General features: G+C 44.8%; 1 protein-coding gene and 1 long non-coding RNA gene across 2 annotated transcripts in view; one reads left to right on the plus strand and one right to left on the minus strand.

Moving 5' to 3' along the window:
* LOC145716204 (uncharacterized) overlaps positions 1-17,902 on the plus strand; it is a 58,154-nt gene that overhangs the window by 514 nt on the left and 39,738 nt on the right. The gene's annotated exons all lie outside the window — the stretch shown is intronic.
* OLFML1 (olfactomedin like 1) overlaps positions 290-17,902 on the minus strand; it is a 23,727-nt gene continuing 6,114 nt past the window's right edge. The window contains exon 3 of the mRNA XM_081798667.1: positions 290-1,621. Within this exon, the coding sequence (XP_081654793.1) occupies positions 831-1,621 (791 nt within the window). The 3' untranslated portion in view covers positions 290-830. The remainder of the gene's footprint in view (positions 1,622-17,902) is intronic.

Consider the following 17,902-nt stretch of genomic DNA (forward strand, 5'->3'; position numbering starts at 1 on the left):
TGCAGGGGACAGACCATGATTTTTTAGGATGAGATGCTGAACGTATTGCTTATAAAAGGCTGGGTGAACAAACATACGTATTTGATGCTCCCCTGGGCAACGGAAAGACTATGGGATTTGCGGTATTTTCTAGACCTATTTTCATTTTGAGGCTGTGTTCCTCTGAATGGCTCACCTAAACTTCTCTGATCTCTAAAATGGCAATTATAAAGATCTCTTCTGTATGTCTCACAGGGTGGCATGAGAATTAAATGATGTACATAGGAGCAAACACTTTGTAACAGCCAAGTGGTGTTTAAATGTGAGTGGTTTTATTTTCCTCTTGTATCTCCTCAGCTTGGTGAAGGGGCAGAGCTGGGGGACACAGAGATTAAACATCAATAAGAAATTGTACTTTAGTTGGGCAGTGAAAAACGAGAATACCAATAGGCACTTAAGAAAGAGGAAAGAGCATCAGGACAGGTCAGGACAGGAGCCAGGAGTATTAGGAGGTGGGCTACATTTCTAATTGTTGGCAGGGGAGGGGGATGGGGAGGTGGGGGTAAAGGAAAGGCAGGCCGTAAGCTGGATCAGCATGTGGAAGGCCTTGAGAGCCAGGAGGTTTGGATGGGTGATGAAGTTGAAAATTTCCGAATGACAGACTCTCATCTACGCTCTTGGAAGATAACTCAGGCCGTAACATCCAGGGGAAAGATGCATATGCAAGCCCAGTTCTAGTCCCTATCCCTGTATGTGATCAGAGGGATACTGTATTGCAAAGGGCCTGTGGCCTCAGTGTCCCGGGGAGCAGCATCCACAGCCTTAGTGCTCTCCCTCCTTGCTGTACTGCATTACTCCAGAGGCTGCTTTCTTTTTGTCTGGAGTTTGTAAATGATCTGGTTTCCATCATTCCAGGCATACAGCTGCTTATCTCTGGGGTTGTAATGGATCATGGAATGACTTCTTGGCCGCCTGGGCAAGAACAGTTTGGGCAGATCGTCCTCACTGATATTGCCCAGCGGATCATAGACACAGGTGATGCGGTGAGGGCCATGGCCGCCAGAACTATAGACCACATAGAGAACCCCGCACAAAACGAAGGAGGCTTCAGCATCCTGGCTCCTGCATGGAGTGTCCCATGAGTATTCCACTCCCAGTGTGCCAGGTTCAATTTTTGTGAGAACCAAATGGCCATAGACGCCTGGCCCTGAGTGGATGGCCCAGAGCCCATGCTCATCCACAGCCAGGTCAATGTATGTCGACGGGGAGTGCTGGTAGACCAGTGCTCGGCCTGCCCCTCCTGGGAGCAGCATCCGATCTTCCACAGCCCTCTTCTGTAGATTATATTTGATGATCTCATTCAGAGTCCCTTGGTTGTGAAAAAACAGAAAACCTTTGTGGATCACTTGGCCTGTTCCCTGCCAGGAATGTGTTAGGATTAGCTTCCGCGGGGCTGGCTTGGTGCTATCCTCCATGAATGCCCGCATGTTTGCAAATTCCCAAACAGTTTTGTTTCTGGATCCAACTAGGAAATAAACCTTTTGGGAATTGCTGACAGCATCTTTCATCCAAGAGCCATGTGTGTCCATAGTCTTCTTCACTATTTTCAGAGACTTTACACCCATCAACATGTTGTCACAGCCTGGCCAAACAGGAGAAAAAGGAGAGGTACTTTATAGACATGAGATGGCTGCTTTTCTCACAGATTACTTTTGTATTTTCTGTTCGTTGAAGCATAGTTGACATACAATGTTACATTAGTTTCACATGTACAACACAGTGATTCAACTTCTCTCTATGTTATGCTTGCTCACAAGGGTAGCTATCGTCTGTCACCATACAATGCTATGACAATGCCATTGATTATATTCCCTATACTGTGCCTTTTACCCATGTTTATTCATTCTGTAACTGGAAGCCTGTACCTCCCACTCGCCTTCACCCATTTTGCTCCCCCAAAACAACGACTAGTTTGTTCTCTGTATTAATGAGTCTGTTTCTGCCTTTTTTTTTTTTTTTTTTGGATTCTGCATATAAGCGAAATCATATGGCATCTTCCTCTGTCTCACTTATTTCACTTAGCATAATACCCTCTAGGTCTATCCATGTTGTCACAAATGGCAAGATTGCATTCTTTATGGCAGAGTAATATTCCATATACACCACACCTTCCTTATCCACTCATCTACTGATGGACACTTAAGTTGCCTATATGTTTTGGCTGTTGTAAATAATGGTGCAATAAACAAAGGGATGCATGTATCGTTTCAAATTTAGTATTTTTGTTTTCTTTGGATTAAATACCCAGTAGTGGAACTACTGGATCATCAGGTAGTTCTATTTTTGATTTTTTGAGGAACCTCCTTACTGTTTTCCACAGTGGCTACAACAATTTACATTCCCACTCATAGTAGACAGGGTTTCCTTTTGACTCCACATCCTTGCCAACAGTTGTTCTTTCTTTCTTTTTGATACTAGCCATTCTGACAGGTATGAGGTGATATCTCTTTGTGGTTTTGATTTGCATTTCCCTGATAAGTGATGTGGAGCATCTTTTCCTGTGTCTGTTCTCACAGATTACTTTTTTTCCTTCAGTGTCTGGAATAAAGTTATCACACATAGATCAATCACAATTTATGGTATGGTTTAAAAAATCAAAGAATTAAATGAATAAATGGATTTCTGTTAAGGGAGCTGCTGTCCAATTATAAGAGTCAATGTTTTATTCAAGTCAGGATATAAACAGCTATTTGCTGGGTCAGAGACCCTGTTCACCTTCTTGGCGTTGACACAGTGAGAATCATTTAGGGGTGAAGCTGCCTGTTTCAATTCCATTTGCCAAGATTTTACCAAGTATTTACTGTGGACTTAGCTTACAATGCTCCCAGAACCATGCTAACTAAGTATTAAGGATAAAAAAGATAATATCAACCCTAACCTTGAGGAGATCACCTTCTAGTTAAGGATTCTGGCCCTTAATCCTATTAGAACATTATAAGAACTCCACTCATCCATTCATTTATTTATTCATGAATGCATGCATGTAGTCAGCAGACACTGGATACCTACAAAGGCGAGATACTGAGCTAGGTGTTATAAACTGGGGTGCAAAGGTTTTGAGGTGCAGTGATAAACTAGGAATGGTTCTTGCTTTATAGGTACCGGACTCACTACAATAGAAAGCTTAAAGTGGATTTTTTAGAAAAGGACAGAGAATGGTGATGTCATTTGAGGAAGGGGATAATCTACATTTGAATTGACCCTTAATGGGTACCATTCTGAGATGGTTGGGAATAACATTCTTCACAATTCACAAAACCACATTCACGACTTGTGTTAGTAAAGTAGTGCAGAATTTAAACCAATATAAACTAAATATTTGCTGTTGCCTCAAACTAGATGCATAAAACAAAGCAGTGGATTGAAACCAGCTCTGTGCCTGGAGCACTGAGGGTGGGGTTAAGGAATATGGATTCTATTCTATAGGCAGGGAGGGAGCTACTGAAGTTTTTGAGCAAGAGTGAATCATGGTCGAGAGTAAGCTGGCAGTTGTGTGTATGATGGAATACATGGGAGAGAAACCAAAATCAGGGAAACCAATTAGGAGAGTATTTCTATAATCCAAACAGGATCATAAGGGTCTAAAACAGGTGGAGGAAGATGAAGTGGAAAAAAAAGGGATTTACAATTCTCCAGCTCTTTTACCTTCATGCAAAAGCCCTCCCTTCTTTGTATCTCATGCTATCAACTCCTTTAGTCTAAATCACTGATAGCTCTCTGGGCCACTGCCCCATATGCATCAAGAGCCTGAGCACCTCAACCTCTTCAACTCCACAGCACCTTGCTTTCAACCTCCTCTAGCAACCCCCTCCCATGACCATACTCTGGATCCCCGCCCCCTATTAGAAATGTAAAACTCTACTATCCTAGCCTCTGTGATAATTCCTTACCCTTCCATTTCTCGCTTCTTTGTTCACACGGACTCAGCTCTTCCATTTCCTCATGCCCTCCAGGCCCTTAACCTCTGCTTTCTCTCGGTCTCTGAACTTCCTTTCCTGTCTAGCCGACACCACTGTAATACCTCTCTCACCAAGACCCTCACCCACCAGCCCCTTGTTATTCCACAACACCCACTCTACAAAAATCCCCAGTCCTGGATGAGTTCAAACATCCGGCTCTGTCCCAGAGAGTTGTGTGGAGAAAATCTCACAAACGTGCCATTACATATAAGGGGTCTCCAACATCAGCTGAGCCCTAAGTACCATCCTGCTCTCTCCATAGTTAGCCCCCAATCTGCTCCCGCTCAACCATATACATACACACTACTCCATCAGTCCTTTCACTAACAGTAGATTAACTCCTTTGAAAAAATAAACACCACTAGCCATGAAGTCCCTCCACTTCCTGTCCCTCATATAAATTTTCTTAAGGTGTTCCTACCTGGCTACCCTCCCACACATCTTAGAAGAGGCCACATCATTCCTCCTGTCCAAGACTAATACATTCACTTGTGCTCTGATCTCACCCCTTCCTGGCTTCTTCTTGACTTCCTAGATGAATTGCCACCTTTTTGTTATCTCTAATTTCTCCTTTGCTGCTAGTTCCTTAGCTTGTAAACACCTTGCCTACATTCAAAAATAATTCTCCCTCGATTAGGCACCACTCTCTAGTTACTTCACTCTATCATTTTATATAGGTTCTCCTCCAGAATAGTCTATGCTCTCTGGGTCTACTTCTTCACCTCTCATCTTTCACTTCACAATAACTTCACAGAAACTACCCTTCATCACGTTATCAGGGACTTCGTAACTGAAAACTCAGAACTTTATGTTCATATCTTACTTCATCTTCCCACAGCATGACAGTATTGACCAATTCCTCTTTCTTGGAGATTTCGTTCCCCTTGATCTTTGGTTCACTACTGTCCCTGCGCGTGCCTCCTACTCGTTTCTTCTTGGCTTATGGCAGAGACAGTGTCTGTGTTCACCAAATGCCATTCCATTTTCCTCTTCCCTACTTATGTATTTGCAGCTTTCTTTGTAGTTAGGCTGCACCCACTGCACTGACCTGTCTTCTGTCCAATGGGATGTGGACAGAAGTGGTGGAAGCCATTTCCATCTGGCCCTTAAATAAGCTATCTTCCAGATGACCTTAGTGTCTTGGAATTCTTGTGGCGTCCAAGTTAAAGAGGGATAGGGGCCGGGATGAAATTAGTTCTAATAGTCATTTCAGGAAAGGTGGGTCATCAGTTTTAACGGTGAACTTGTTGTGGGGACTGCCCCGTTAGACAGTCTGTTGTGAGGTGCAGTGTCATGGAGGTGGGGGAGGAATGGCTTACTAGAAGCATGAGGAATCCTGTGGGTATCTCTCAAATCCTGCCAAGGTCTGTATGGAAACGGTATGGGCCTCCCTCACTGACCGCTGGAGTGTGTGGTGGTGGGATGCCAAGTGTATAACACTCTCTCCAGGAGCACTGAGCTCTCTGCGGGTTTCCCTCAAGTCTTTGCAATGGCTTTGATATAAGAAGCTGGCTGGGCCAGTGGGTTGTCATTTTCTTCTTAATAAATGCCTGGGTTCTCCAGGCCAACTGGGGACTCTCTAGAGTCAGAGGACATGAAACAGGATGAAGGGAGAGAAACTGGACACAAGGAGGAGAGGTGCACAGACAGAGACGTCCCAGAGGTTCTGAGGTAAACAAGCATTGTAGCAAACTGCTTGTTACCGCCAGCTATTTGGAGAGCATTTCTATCACAGTCCCCTAATCAATTCATCATCCACTCTCATCATACCTTCTCTTCCCTCCTCAAGCCTCCATCATACCCTCCTCACTCCTGTATGGAGATCTTGCCTCTTACTCACTGAGAAAACAGAAGCCAGCTGAGAAGTGCATCATCTCCTGCCTGCCTTGCTGTACCAGTTTCCCTCAGGGTGGCCACACTTGCGTCCTGGACTCCCATGCTGCGTTCCCCACAGTAGCAGCCGTAGTGATCTTTTAAGAATGTCAGTCAGATTATGTCACAGGTCTGCTCAAAACTCACCCGTGACTCCCCATCTCACTCAGAGTAGAGTTCAAGTCTTTACCTCCCAGGCCATGTGAGCTGTCCCCGCACTGCCCCTCTGGTCTCTCCTACAATACTCCACCTGCTGCATTTCATTCAGTCACACTGGCCTGCCTGCTCTTCCGCACATTGTGCCAAGCACCCTCCTGCCTCAGCAGTTTGTCACGTTTTTGATCCCTCTGCTTGGGAACCTTCTTTCCAAGATATGTACATGGGTGGTGTCCTCCCTCACTTCCATTAGGCCCGTTCTGATATTCCCTCATCATTAAGGCCTTTTTTGACCACCCTGTAAAAAATGGCAACTCTCTTCTCCAGCTCCCTATAACCCCCTTACCCTAGTTCATTTTTCTCCAAAGTGCTTATTATCTGCTCTCTGACATATTATAAATGCCTCTGTTAACATATTTATTGCTTGATTCCCCTCAATGGAACGTAAATGCCATGAGAGCATGAGTTTTTCTTATTTGTTTCATTCACTGCTGTATGTCTTGCCCCTAAGATAGCAATTGGCACATAGTAGGCCAGTATTTACTAAATGAATGAATGAATGAGTTTTCTAACCACCAATTGTATCTGAACCCATATTCTCTGCCTTCCCTCTTGTTCCCTTTATTTTTGCAGTGGATCTCATCCCCTCTAAACCTACCCAAGGACTTAGCCTCAACAGTCTCTCTTGCCCTCCTAGACCGTCCCTCTCAGTAAACAAACAGAACTTTCTAGTGTGGCCCTGTTTTTCACTTCCACTTTCTATATAATCCACTTTCTCTTCTCCTCTATTAAGGAGTTTCCTCCTCTCCAATTATGCCCTAAGCTGCTCTAATCGGGCTTCAGGCCTCCACTGGTCTAAACTCTCTTGCCCACTCCACAGAATCAGTTCTTGTCAAGGTCACCAACAACCTCCATGTGGCCAAATCCAAGGGTTAATTCTCAGTCTTACATCCTAATCAACTTCTCAGCAAAATCTGATTACTCGATCACTACCTCCCCTTGAAACTCTTTTCTCCAGATTCTGGAACACCCCTCCTCTTGTTTGTCCTCCCATCTCTCTGGATTTTTTTCTTGACATCCATTGTGGGTTCTTTTTCCTCTCCCACTCAAGGAGTAAATGCTTTGTCCTCACATCTCTTCTCTGAGCCACCTCATTCTATCTGATGGCTCTGCATACATGTAAATTCTAACTAATGATGAATTCTGAATTTGCCTCTGGAATGACATCCTGTCTGGATGTCTACTTAGCCCCAAATTCACTTATCCAACTGCCTGCTCAGTGTCCCTACTTGGATATCTTCAAACTTAACCTGTCCAATGCAGAACTCATACTCTTATCCCCAAAACTCTCTTTCTCCCTACTTTTCCCATTTTAAGCAAAAACCACCAACCACATTTCTTACCTAGAAGTCATTCCTTTATCTTTAAGATTTTATTTTATTTATTTATTTGAGAGAGAGGGAAAGTAAAGGGGGAGAGTGAGAGGGAGAAGCAGGCTCCCAGCTGAGCAGAGAGCCCAACGTGGGACTCGATCCCAGGACCCCGGGATCATGACATGACTGAAGGCAGACACTTCCCTGACTGAGCCACCCAGGCGCCCCCTAGAAGTCATTCTTTTTCATTCTTAACTCCTTTCTCTCCATCTCCCCACCACCTACAAGTTCTGATAATAAAACTAATCTTTAAATTATGTTATACTTAAATTAAAATGCTCAAATATGTTTCTCTCCTCTTCCCACCACTCATCCCTGTGCTCCCTGAATCCTCCCCTCTTGCCTAGACCACTACAGTAGTCTCCAATTTGTCTCCCCGATTTTCCTCTTGCTTACCTACAATATGCTCTCCACAAAGCAGGAGAATTAATCTTTTTAAAAACATACATTATGGGGCTGAGCTGCTAAACCCATTCTCCTATCACTCTTGGAATAAAATGCTAAACTCTTATCCTGCCCTCAAGTAGCTACACGATATGGCAGCTGCCTGTCTATGGGACTTTAGCCTCCACTCTCCTCCCCCTTGTTCACTGTGTTGTGATCACGCTGGCTTGCTATTCTGGGAACAAGTCAAGTTCCTTTCTGCCTCATGGCTCTTGCATTTGTAATTCTTTCTGCCTTGGGTACTCTATTCCCTCTTCTTCCCACAGTCTGCTCCTCTCATCCTTTAAATCTCAGTTTCAATATCATCTCCCTGAGGGGCTTCCTGTGACTACTGCCTCTAAATTTAACATGGCCTACTACAACATCTTTCTTATTTCCTTGAGATCGCTTGCCATATTCCATAATTCTGTCATCTGTTTTATTTACACTAGCTTATTGTCCTTCTCCCCCACTCGACTATAAGCTCCACAAAAGCAGGGCTTTTGTCTTCATGTTGACTATTGTACCTGACTGCCTAACTTAGTGCTTTGTGGGTTCAATAAATACCTATTGAATTAATGAAGAAAATAGCTTCATTCAAACAGATGTTTTCCTAGAGCCTCCTTAGTGTTGTGCATCTGGAGTTCTGACCACAGGCCTGTCTTAAGTAAATAATAATTTGTAAAGTATTTTAAAGCTTTTAAGATACTTTCAAATCCAAGTTTTTAAGATACTTTCAAATCCATTATTTCATTTAAAAATCTGACACAAGGTTCTTGTCAAATGGCAGGAGTGGGCAGAGGATGCAGGAATGAGGGTTTAAGCCTGTAACTGCTCATAAATGTCTTTCATGGAGAAGAGGAGGGGCCCATGGGCCACTAGAGAAGCTCAGAAACTGTTTCCGATTGAAGAACAAACAGAGGCGTGAGAAGTTAATAAATATCTACAAATACATACAATATGCTTGGCACGGTGAGGAGTACTTTATTTATATCAACTTGCAATAAGTGCTTATAATATGCCTAAGTGGTCAATATTTTAATCTCCATTTTCCAAATGAAAAGAAAAGGCTTGGACAAGTTCCTTGGAAGGTCACCCGGCTATGGGTCCTCTGAGCTCAGAGGGAACCCGGAGGCAGGGCCGGCCAGGAAACCTCCAGCCAGCCCCCAGAGACAGGCCCATCCCTCCAGGGGGAGAGTCAGCAGGCTTACAGCCCAGCTACAGAGGGGGACTGTGTCTGAGAACAGGGCACATTCAATGTCTCACAAGTGAGAAAATGTTCATTTAATATAGAGCAGAAACTAAACAACCATTGTCCTCTCTCCATCTACTCCTCTTACTACACGCAGAATCCTTAGAGAAAGAGCAAAACAAGAAGAGAGTGTTGATAGATGGTTTTGATTAGGGAGAGACAGTTCTGAGAATACAGACACATAGAATTACCCCTTGTGCTATCCCTCCTTTGTAGAGGGAACCTGGGACTGGGGGTCAGAGACCTGAATGGTCTGAACCCTTTCTCTGGTTCTCTCTGTGTCTCCCTAAAAGTCCCTTTGTCAATCTGCCCTTAGCCCTAAAATGAGGGGTTTAGGCTGGATGTTCTCTAGAGTTTCTTCAGGGCTGAGAGTCTATAATTTTATAAATTCCTCTTTTGGAATTTGGAGAAAATATACTTCTAGTGTTTGAGTAAAAAGGTAAGATCCAACTCCCTGCTATGCTTCTCTCTCTCTCTCTCTTAGCAGGAGAAAAATGTTGAGGAAGGAAATAAATTTAAAACCTCTGAGTTCAGTCAAGATGCAAATTATTTAACAGAGACAATGGCAAGCAAAGTTCCACCTGCAAACCAGAGAATGCAAATCTCTGGTTTTCCCTCAGGCACAGTTGCAGGCAAGCAATTAGGATAGGTTGGCCCAAGGCTTCATAGTGACTTCATATACAAATATCACTTATTTGAGTTTTTAAAATACTTTTCCCCTATTTAAGGGCAACACTGTCCAGACATGGTGAGACTTGTCCCTCTACAGGGAAGTGACTCAACTCCCCTCTAGTTATGGTCTGGATGTTGGTGGACAATGGACTAGGGGTTGAGGTGGGAGACAAGGGGTCCAGGGAAACAGGTAGAGAGTCTGTGAGTACAATCCAGATAATGATGGACATGGAAAAATGAGTATGGATTCAAGAAATACTCAGGAAAAGAGGGGTCAGGTCTTAGTAACTGGTTAGATGGAGGGAGCCCGCAAGGATGGGGGTGATGGAATGCATGAGATAACAACAGAGAGGGAGCCCAGGTTTGCTTGGGGAAAAGAGGGATGGATTCATTAAAAAAACAACAACAAAAAAGAATTCCTATAAAATCATGAGTATTTTGACTGCTTCTTGAAATTCTGTGCTATAAAACTTGACTTTTTCAACTACCTGGATTGTACTCATGTTAATAAACATTAGTCAACCTATCAAGTGACAGGTACAACATTAGGCTCCAGAATGACAAAGATGGCAGCTCTCAGATGAGCAATTAACTAAAAAAGCTTCCCGCTAATACAATGAACTTGTCAGTGCAGACTTAATTTGTTGTAGAAATTAGGGCTGTTTCCATGCTTTCTGCCCACAGAATAAGTTTCAAATATCTCAGCATGGCACTCAAGGTCCTTCATCTGACCTCTTCCTGGCATGTCCCCACCCCACCCAGGGTAGTCACTCGTCACCAACTTGCCATGACCTCTCACACGTTTTAGAGTTTGCCCATATTTTTCCTTAGCTCACCTTCACTAACCTGGGATACATCTACTTGTCCTTCAAAACAAAATTCTCTGGTCCTGCAGAGCAATCAGTTGCTCCTTCCTGTGTGCGCAAAGCATTCTGTGCAGGTCTCTTCCAGAGCAATTATGGTGCTGAATCAGATTTGCTTACTCACTCAGTTTCCTTGCAAGCACTTCAGACAGGGGCTGGGTCTTATTTATGTTTTTATCCAGAGCGCCTGGGACCCACCACGTGTATCCTTCCTATCTAATCTCTTATCGCTTACTGTCCACAAACGCAAGAATCAATTTGATTTGGAGAATGCAGTATTAGTGTTCAAACTTCTATCCCAACTCATACTTTGCCAACTTAGAAATCAGATAGGTTTAAATAGCAAGAGGTAGCAGATATTAGCAGGTGGTCTTGAGAGCCTGGAAACATGCATGGCAGGAGAGCAGGAAGACTGGCTGGTGTGAAATGGTACTCAGTGAGCCATAGGGGGATTTGGCTTTGCACGATGGTGAATCCAGGCTTTAAAAGGGCCTGGAATACAATAAGTGCTCTATATGTTGGTTTTGGTGAGTCTGATGGAAGTCTTTAGTAAATCTACATTAGAGGTTTTTCTAGGTTCCCAGCACTAAATTCAAAGTCTTCCAAGGTCCCCACTAGGCTGCCCTTTGTCGGTGATTAGCACGATTCTGTGAGAAAGAAAACAGATTTGATACATGGCCGGTTGCTTGCATGCTTCTGTCCCTTGACATCAAGTTGGGAACTTCACAGGAGCACATGTGGGAGATGTACGAGTCAGGGGTGTGAGTCGGGCCGACTCCCACCTCAAGGTACCTATAGTTGGAACCTCCCGACACGGCCAACCTCCTTCACATATTTCCTTTGGGCGCTGGCCAGCTGCCAGAACCCCCACACTTAGCTGATTTTCTTCCACGGGATTTATCATCCTCTCTCTGACATATTTTAAGTTTATCTGCTAACCTATTTATTGTTTGACTCCCCTCAATAGAATGTACACCCCACAAGGGCAGGGCTTTGTCTAATCTGTTGTTTTTACTGCTGTATGTCCCGTCCTAAAATAGCATTTGGCCCATATTACAATTTTTCTAGTTTAATTATGACTATGATAAATATCAATAGATGTAACTTATATCAAGAAAAATTCTTTGAGGTCCTGAATAATTTCTAGAAATGAAAAGGGTTCCTGAAACTAGAAGCTTGAGAACGCTGCCCTGGAGGATCCAGGCAGGTCAACACTCTTGGGAAATGAGGCATTGAAATGGGCAGTCCTCTGAGGAATATCTGACCAAACAGCTCCATTTTGAATCAATTATCAGACTGTTGCAACATTTAAGCATTCCAAGGTTATAATTATGAACTTTTTGTTTTTATTTATTTTTCATTTAAAAACCGAGCTGGTTTGTGTGTGTGTTTTAAAGATTTTATTTATTTATTTGACAGAGACATAGCGAGAGAGGGAACACAAGCAGGGGGAGTGGGAGGACCTGGGCTGGATCCCAGGACGCTGGGATCATGACCTGAGCCAAAGGCAGATGCTTAACCGACTGGCAACTCAGGTGCCCTGATATTCACAGTTTTTATTTAATCAGCAGGTGTTACTTTTGTGGAGAATGACAAAATACTTCAAGAAAGCTAGGTTTGGGGGGCTCCTGGGGAGCTCAGTCGGTTAAGCGCCTGCCTTCGGCTCAGGTCATGATCCCAGGGTCCTGGATCGAGTCCTGTGTCAGGCTACCTGCTCAGCAGGAAGCCTGTTTCTTCCTCTCCTTCTACCCCTCCCACCTGCTCATGCTCTCTCTCTCTCAAATAAATAAATAAAATCTTTGTTTTTTAAAAGAAAGCTAGGTTGGGGTCAGGTTGTAAAGGGCTTTCTTTATGCTATTTTATGGGGTTTGCTTTACCCTGTAAGTTGGGGTTTCTGTCAGTGTTGCTAAAGCAATGATGCAGTAACTCTAGCAAGCTAACCCTGGTGGGCAATATAGGGCAGAGCCCTGGAATGGGGAGAGCCTGGCAGCAGGAAGCTCGGTAAGCGGGCTCTTGCAGTGATCAGGACCAGAGACGATGAGAGAACAGTGCTGACGGAAAGAACAGATTTGAGGGCTAAGCACAAGGAAGGATCTGCTGGATATGGTGACTGGTCAGATGATGGCCAAAAAGATGCTTCTGAGGTTTCTAGCCCAGGAAGGTGTGTGCGGAACTCCTCTGCTAACTGAGAGAATCTTGGGGGATACAGAGGAGTGTTTTAGTTTTAAAAGTAAACGAAGGAAAGGCAGGGAATTAAAAACCAAGGAGGTGGGGGAAGAACATTGACCCTTCTTGGCCAGGTTTAAAAGAATGATTTGAAGCAATCTGTTTGGGGGCACCTGGGTGGCTCAGTTGGTTAAGCGTCTGCCTTCGGCTTAGGTCATGATCCCGGGGTCCTGGGATTGAGCTCCACATCAGGCTCCCTGCTCGGCGGGGAGCCTCCTTCTCCCTCTCCCTCTGCCTGCTGCTCTGCCTACTTGTGCTCTCTCTCTCTGTCAAATAAATAAATAAAATCTTTATTAAAAATTAAAAAAAATAATGTTTGTGATTAGGAATCATCATCACACAGTGACCCAGAGGAAGGACGTGGTCCTCAGATGGGTCCCACCCCGAGATCATAGACAGCTGGGCCTCCTGACTGCAGGCACCGAGTCTCGGCACAGAGGGCTCCCACCCTGTGTGCCCCCGCGACCACCCTGGAGATGGCCCGCCCGGCCCCCATCCCCCTTCAGCATACACCCATCCTCCCCCACTGCCGGTCAGCCCTGTGCACTGTGGCCGGAATGGCCTTCCCCAACCTCCCTCTGAGCCCTGACACACCGTGCTTGCCACTCTTGAGCACAACAGCGCAAGGAGAGAGGCAGCCCGCCCCGGTTTGCAGCCCAGCTCTGGCCTCCATTAGCCGTGAGACCTTGGACAGACTGCTCACGCTCTCAGTGCCTCAATTTCCTCACGTAGAAAATGGGGGATAACTATAGTACATACACGCAGGTGTGCTGTGAGAATTGGGTGATATAACAACAATAAGATAGATACTTAAAGATGACTGAGTATGTAAGAAGCCCTCAATAATTATTAGCTACGCTGAGTCACCTTACTTTCATTGCCCACAGGCTGAAAGCATGGACTAGCTTAGCACAGGAGCTTAGCTCCCGTCTGGTTCTTTCATCTGCCCTCCGTGACCGAACGTGAGGTGCCAGTAGGCCTCTATGCTTCCCACAGGCTGTTCCATTTGCTTGAAGCAGCCTCTCCTCTGCTCTCCACTTAATCCGTTCTTTTCCATTATGAAAACTCGGCTTGAGGGTTACTTTTACCACAGTCCCTCCCCCACCTCTCCCACAGCAGCCCTGACCTTCCTTCTTTGCTTAACGTCGGCCCCCCTTGTGAGAGTGCTCATCACTCTGGCCGTGACCCTGGCTTCGTCTAGATGGCGTCCCCACTCGGCCGTAGCTTTTTGAGGACAAGGATGTTACCCTATTCAATGTTCCATCTTGAATGCCTGGCACAATGCCAACATAGCCCTGGAATTCAGGCGACATTTGTTGAATTAGGGAGCAAATGAATGAGCTAGAGACAGAAGGAATGGGTGTTCACTCTACCTGGAGCCAAAAGCCATCAGCTAAAATAACTTTGGGACCTTCTAGTAGCATCCACAGTGATGGGACTGGAGGTATCCTCCTAGACTGCAGGTCTCCCACATAAGTAAACAGAAGAAGTGCTATGCATGTAGGCCTTTCTGAACCCAGTGCAGTGACCTATGGGACTCTGCAGGAGACAGGACAGGCTAAGCTCTACACACACCTTGGTGTTGCTGGCCCCATAATGCAGCACCTTCCGGGTAGAGAATGTGTGTGGGCACACACGTGTGCACAGTGCGCACACACTCACTCTCTCTCTCCTGCACTTTCACTTGTGCATACACTCTCAATCCCCTCCTTTATGGTAAATACATTGCTGCAAGTTAGAGGTATGTATCTCTTGTTTGGTGGCACTGGTCACAAACTACTGGACCTTGGGAGTTGACTCACAGTGATGTTTTATTTGGCTTCCAGTGGGTTTATTGTTTTTTATTTTGTTTTGCTTTTAATGGCTTTGAATATGGGGCAGGCACGTTTATAATACCTGAATGGATCTCACAGGCATTTAAATGTGCAGCAACAGACTTTCTTTTTGAAACATGATCTAATAAAAGATAGGAGTTATTTAATTCAGGAGACAGAGGGTTACTTGAGGTCATTTATGTGCACCGCTGCAATAAAAGGAGCTGGAATGAAACAGGAAATAAAATAAAATCTGCTCTAATGGCTTGTTTTGGCTGCCTTGAGAATTTTTCTTCACAAGCTATTTACAAGTAGAAAGAGTTTAATACTCTTATCCACGCAAGAACACAGCCTGTGGAATCCGCGAAAAACTGTTAGTTGGATAAATTCTCAATCTGGGTGTCTGAGGCAGTGTGCTTTGTTTGCCATAAGCTGCCAAGGGCAAGCAAACTTTGTTTTTACTAATAACAGAGTGCCAAAGATTTGGAATGACTTTTTTTTTTTTTTTAAGATTTTTATTTATTTGCAAGAGAGAGAATGAGAGACAGAGAGCATGAGAGGGAGGAGGGTCAGAGGGAGAAGCAGACTCCCTGCCGAGCAGGAAGCCCGATGCGGGACTCGATCCCGGGACTCCAGGATCATGACCTGAGCCGAAGGCAGTCGCTTAACCAACTGAGCCACCCAGGCGCCCTATTTTTATTTTTTTTTAAGATTTTATTTATTTGCGAGAGAGAGAATGAGAGACAGAGAGCATGAGAGGGAGGAGGGTCAGAGGGAGAAGCAGACTCCCTGCCGAGCAGGAAGCCCGATGCGGGACTCGATCCCGGGACTCCAGGATCATGACCTGAGCCGAAGGCAGTCGCTTAACCAACTGAGCCACCCAGGCGCCCTGGAATGACTTTAAAATATAAGTCAGATTGTATACCAGTACCATTCACTCACTGCATTCTAGATTGTGTGAGTGTGTGTGTGTATGTGTGTGAAAGAGATGGGGAGTGAGGGAAAGAGGAGGAGAGCGTGTGTGTCAGAGTTAAAAAGATTTAAGAATTTGACCTCACCCCAGAACAACCCTGGGATTGCAGCTCTCATGTGAATGTCGTTTGGGGATTGTCTCTAAATAAAGGCTAAAGACTTGAGAACAACTCTATAGGAAACAGCTTCATTACAGGGCAATTCTATCTTATTTATCATCCCCAGTATCTGACCCTTCCTAGTTGACTGAGGAATATTCCAGGAGTAAATGCAAACCATCTTTTTTTTTTTTTAAGTAGGCTCCATGCTGAGCGTGGAGCCCAACGTGGGGCCCAATGTGGGGCTTGAACTCACAACTCTGAGATCAAGACCTGAGCTGAGATCAGGAGTTGGACGCTTAACCAACTGAGCGACCCAGGCACCCCAAATGCAAACCATTTAGTGATGTCAGAATTTTCTGGAAGTCTCCTGAGACAAGGTCGAATCTCCCAAGGAAGTTGCACCATTCTCTCCCTTCAGGGTTTCCAAAGAAACTCTCTTTGTAAGACAGCGTGTACGTATGAAGGAAACCCTGTGACGTGACAACCCCTCCCTGCCCCGTAATCCCGAGGTGTTTGCCCACACAAGCGGGCTGACTTGAGTCTTAAGGATTTTAGTAGGAGCTCTGTAGCTGGCTCAGTCCCTGCTGGCCAAGGGTAGAATGATGTAGGCAGAGTTCCAAGATCCGCTCCCCTGCTGTACATGCATACATAATCCCCTCCTCTTTAGGGTGAGCAACACCTGTGAATATGACAGGCTAGCATCCAGGATTTGGTGATATTGCAAGACAAAGGTGAAGGGATTTTACAGTATAATTAAGGTCCCAAGCCAGCTGATTTTGAGCTAATCCAAAAGAAAGTTATTAGGGGTGGGCCTGACTTACATGAGATACAAATTCTTAAGAGGGACTGGGTACTTCCTGAAGAAAGACACTCCCCTTCGGGCCTTGAAGAAGCAACAGCTACGTTGTGAGCTGCCCATGTAGATGGGCAGCCTCTAGAAGCTGAGGGTCTCGGTCTCACAGCCACGAGAAAGCGAATTCTGCCAACAACCTCAGTGAGCTTGGACGGGGACCCTGAGCTCTGGATGAGAATGGAGCCCCACTAAGGCCTTGACTGTACCCTCCTGAGACCTTGAACAAAGGGTCCAATTAAGCTGTGCCTGGACTCCAGACCCACAGATACTATGAGATAACGAATATGCATTGTTTTAAGCTGCTAAATCTGTAGTAGTTTGTTACTCAGCATTAGAAAACTGATACATATAATTACTAACCGAAATGGCAAACAAGAAAAAGTGGGGGATGGGCATAGTATACAAAATACAGAAAAGTCGATCCTTGAGCAGAGAGCCTCTGAAAATAATTGATCAATACTAATCACACAGCTGTGATTGTTTACAGGTTTGTCTTCCCCTAAACTAAGCTCTGAGGGGACTCTGCCATCAGTATCTCTTCTATAGACAATTTTTATAGCCTCCTCCATGGGCTGTGCTGACCCAGACTTTGTGAATACAGAAATGAAGATGTCCATATGTTCCATATGTTCATGGTCTGGTTGAGGAGTAAATACACACAGATACGTGTGGTTGAGAGTATTAATGTTCCCTCGGAGGATTTAATGAGATACTCCAGGAGCACTAGAAGCCAATCTGCCTGGCAGAAGGGATTCACTGAGAATTCACAGCATTTTTGAGTCAGAAAGGGGGAATGAGAAAAGCCATTTATATATATATATATTAATTGCAACTGCATGTGGGTAAATTATGGGAGAAGCAGCAGCTGAAAATCCACTTGGGTCACTTCATAAAGGGCCTTTCCCATATAAAAGGCCAAGAGATTTGAATGGAATTTTTGGTGTTGATAATTGATGGGGAACAGAAAAAAAAAATCTACACAAAGGACTCATATGATTAATTTTGTGTTGTGGGAACGTCTGTGTGACAGCAGACAGCAGGCAAGATCAGAGGCAAGAGGAGCATTAAGAAAGCCAGCGTAGGGTGCCTGGGTGGCTCAGTCGTTAAGCGTCTGCCTTCGGCTCAGGTCATGATCCCAGGGTCCTGGGATCGAGTCCCACATCGGGCTCCCTCCTCGAGGGGAGGCCTGCTTCTCCCTCTCCCACTCCCGCTGCTTGTGTTCCTGCTCTCGCTATCTCTGTCTCTGTCAAATAAATAAATAAAATCG

The sequence above is a fragment of the Leptonychotes weddellii genome, chromosome 11 (genome assembly GCF_054177405.1).
Source record: "Leptonychotes weddellii isolate Sample4059 chromosome 11, ASM5417740v2, whole genome shotgun sequence".
Taxonomy (NCBI): Eukaryota; Metazoa; Chordata; class Mammalia; order Carnivora; family Phocidae; genus Leptonychotes; species Leptonychotes weddellii.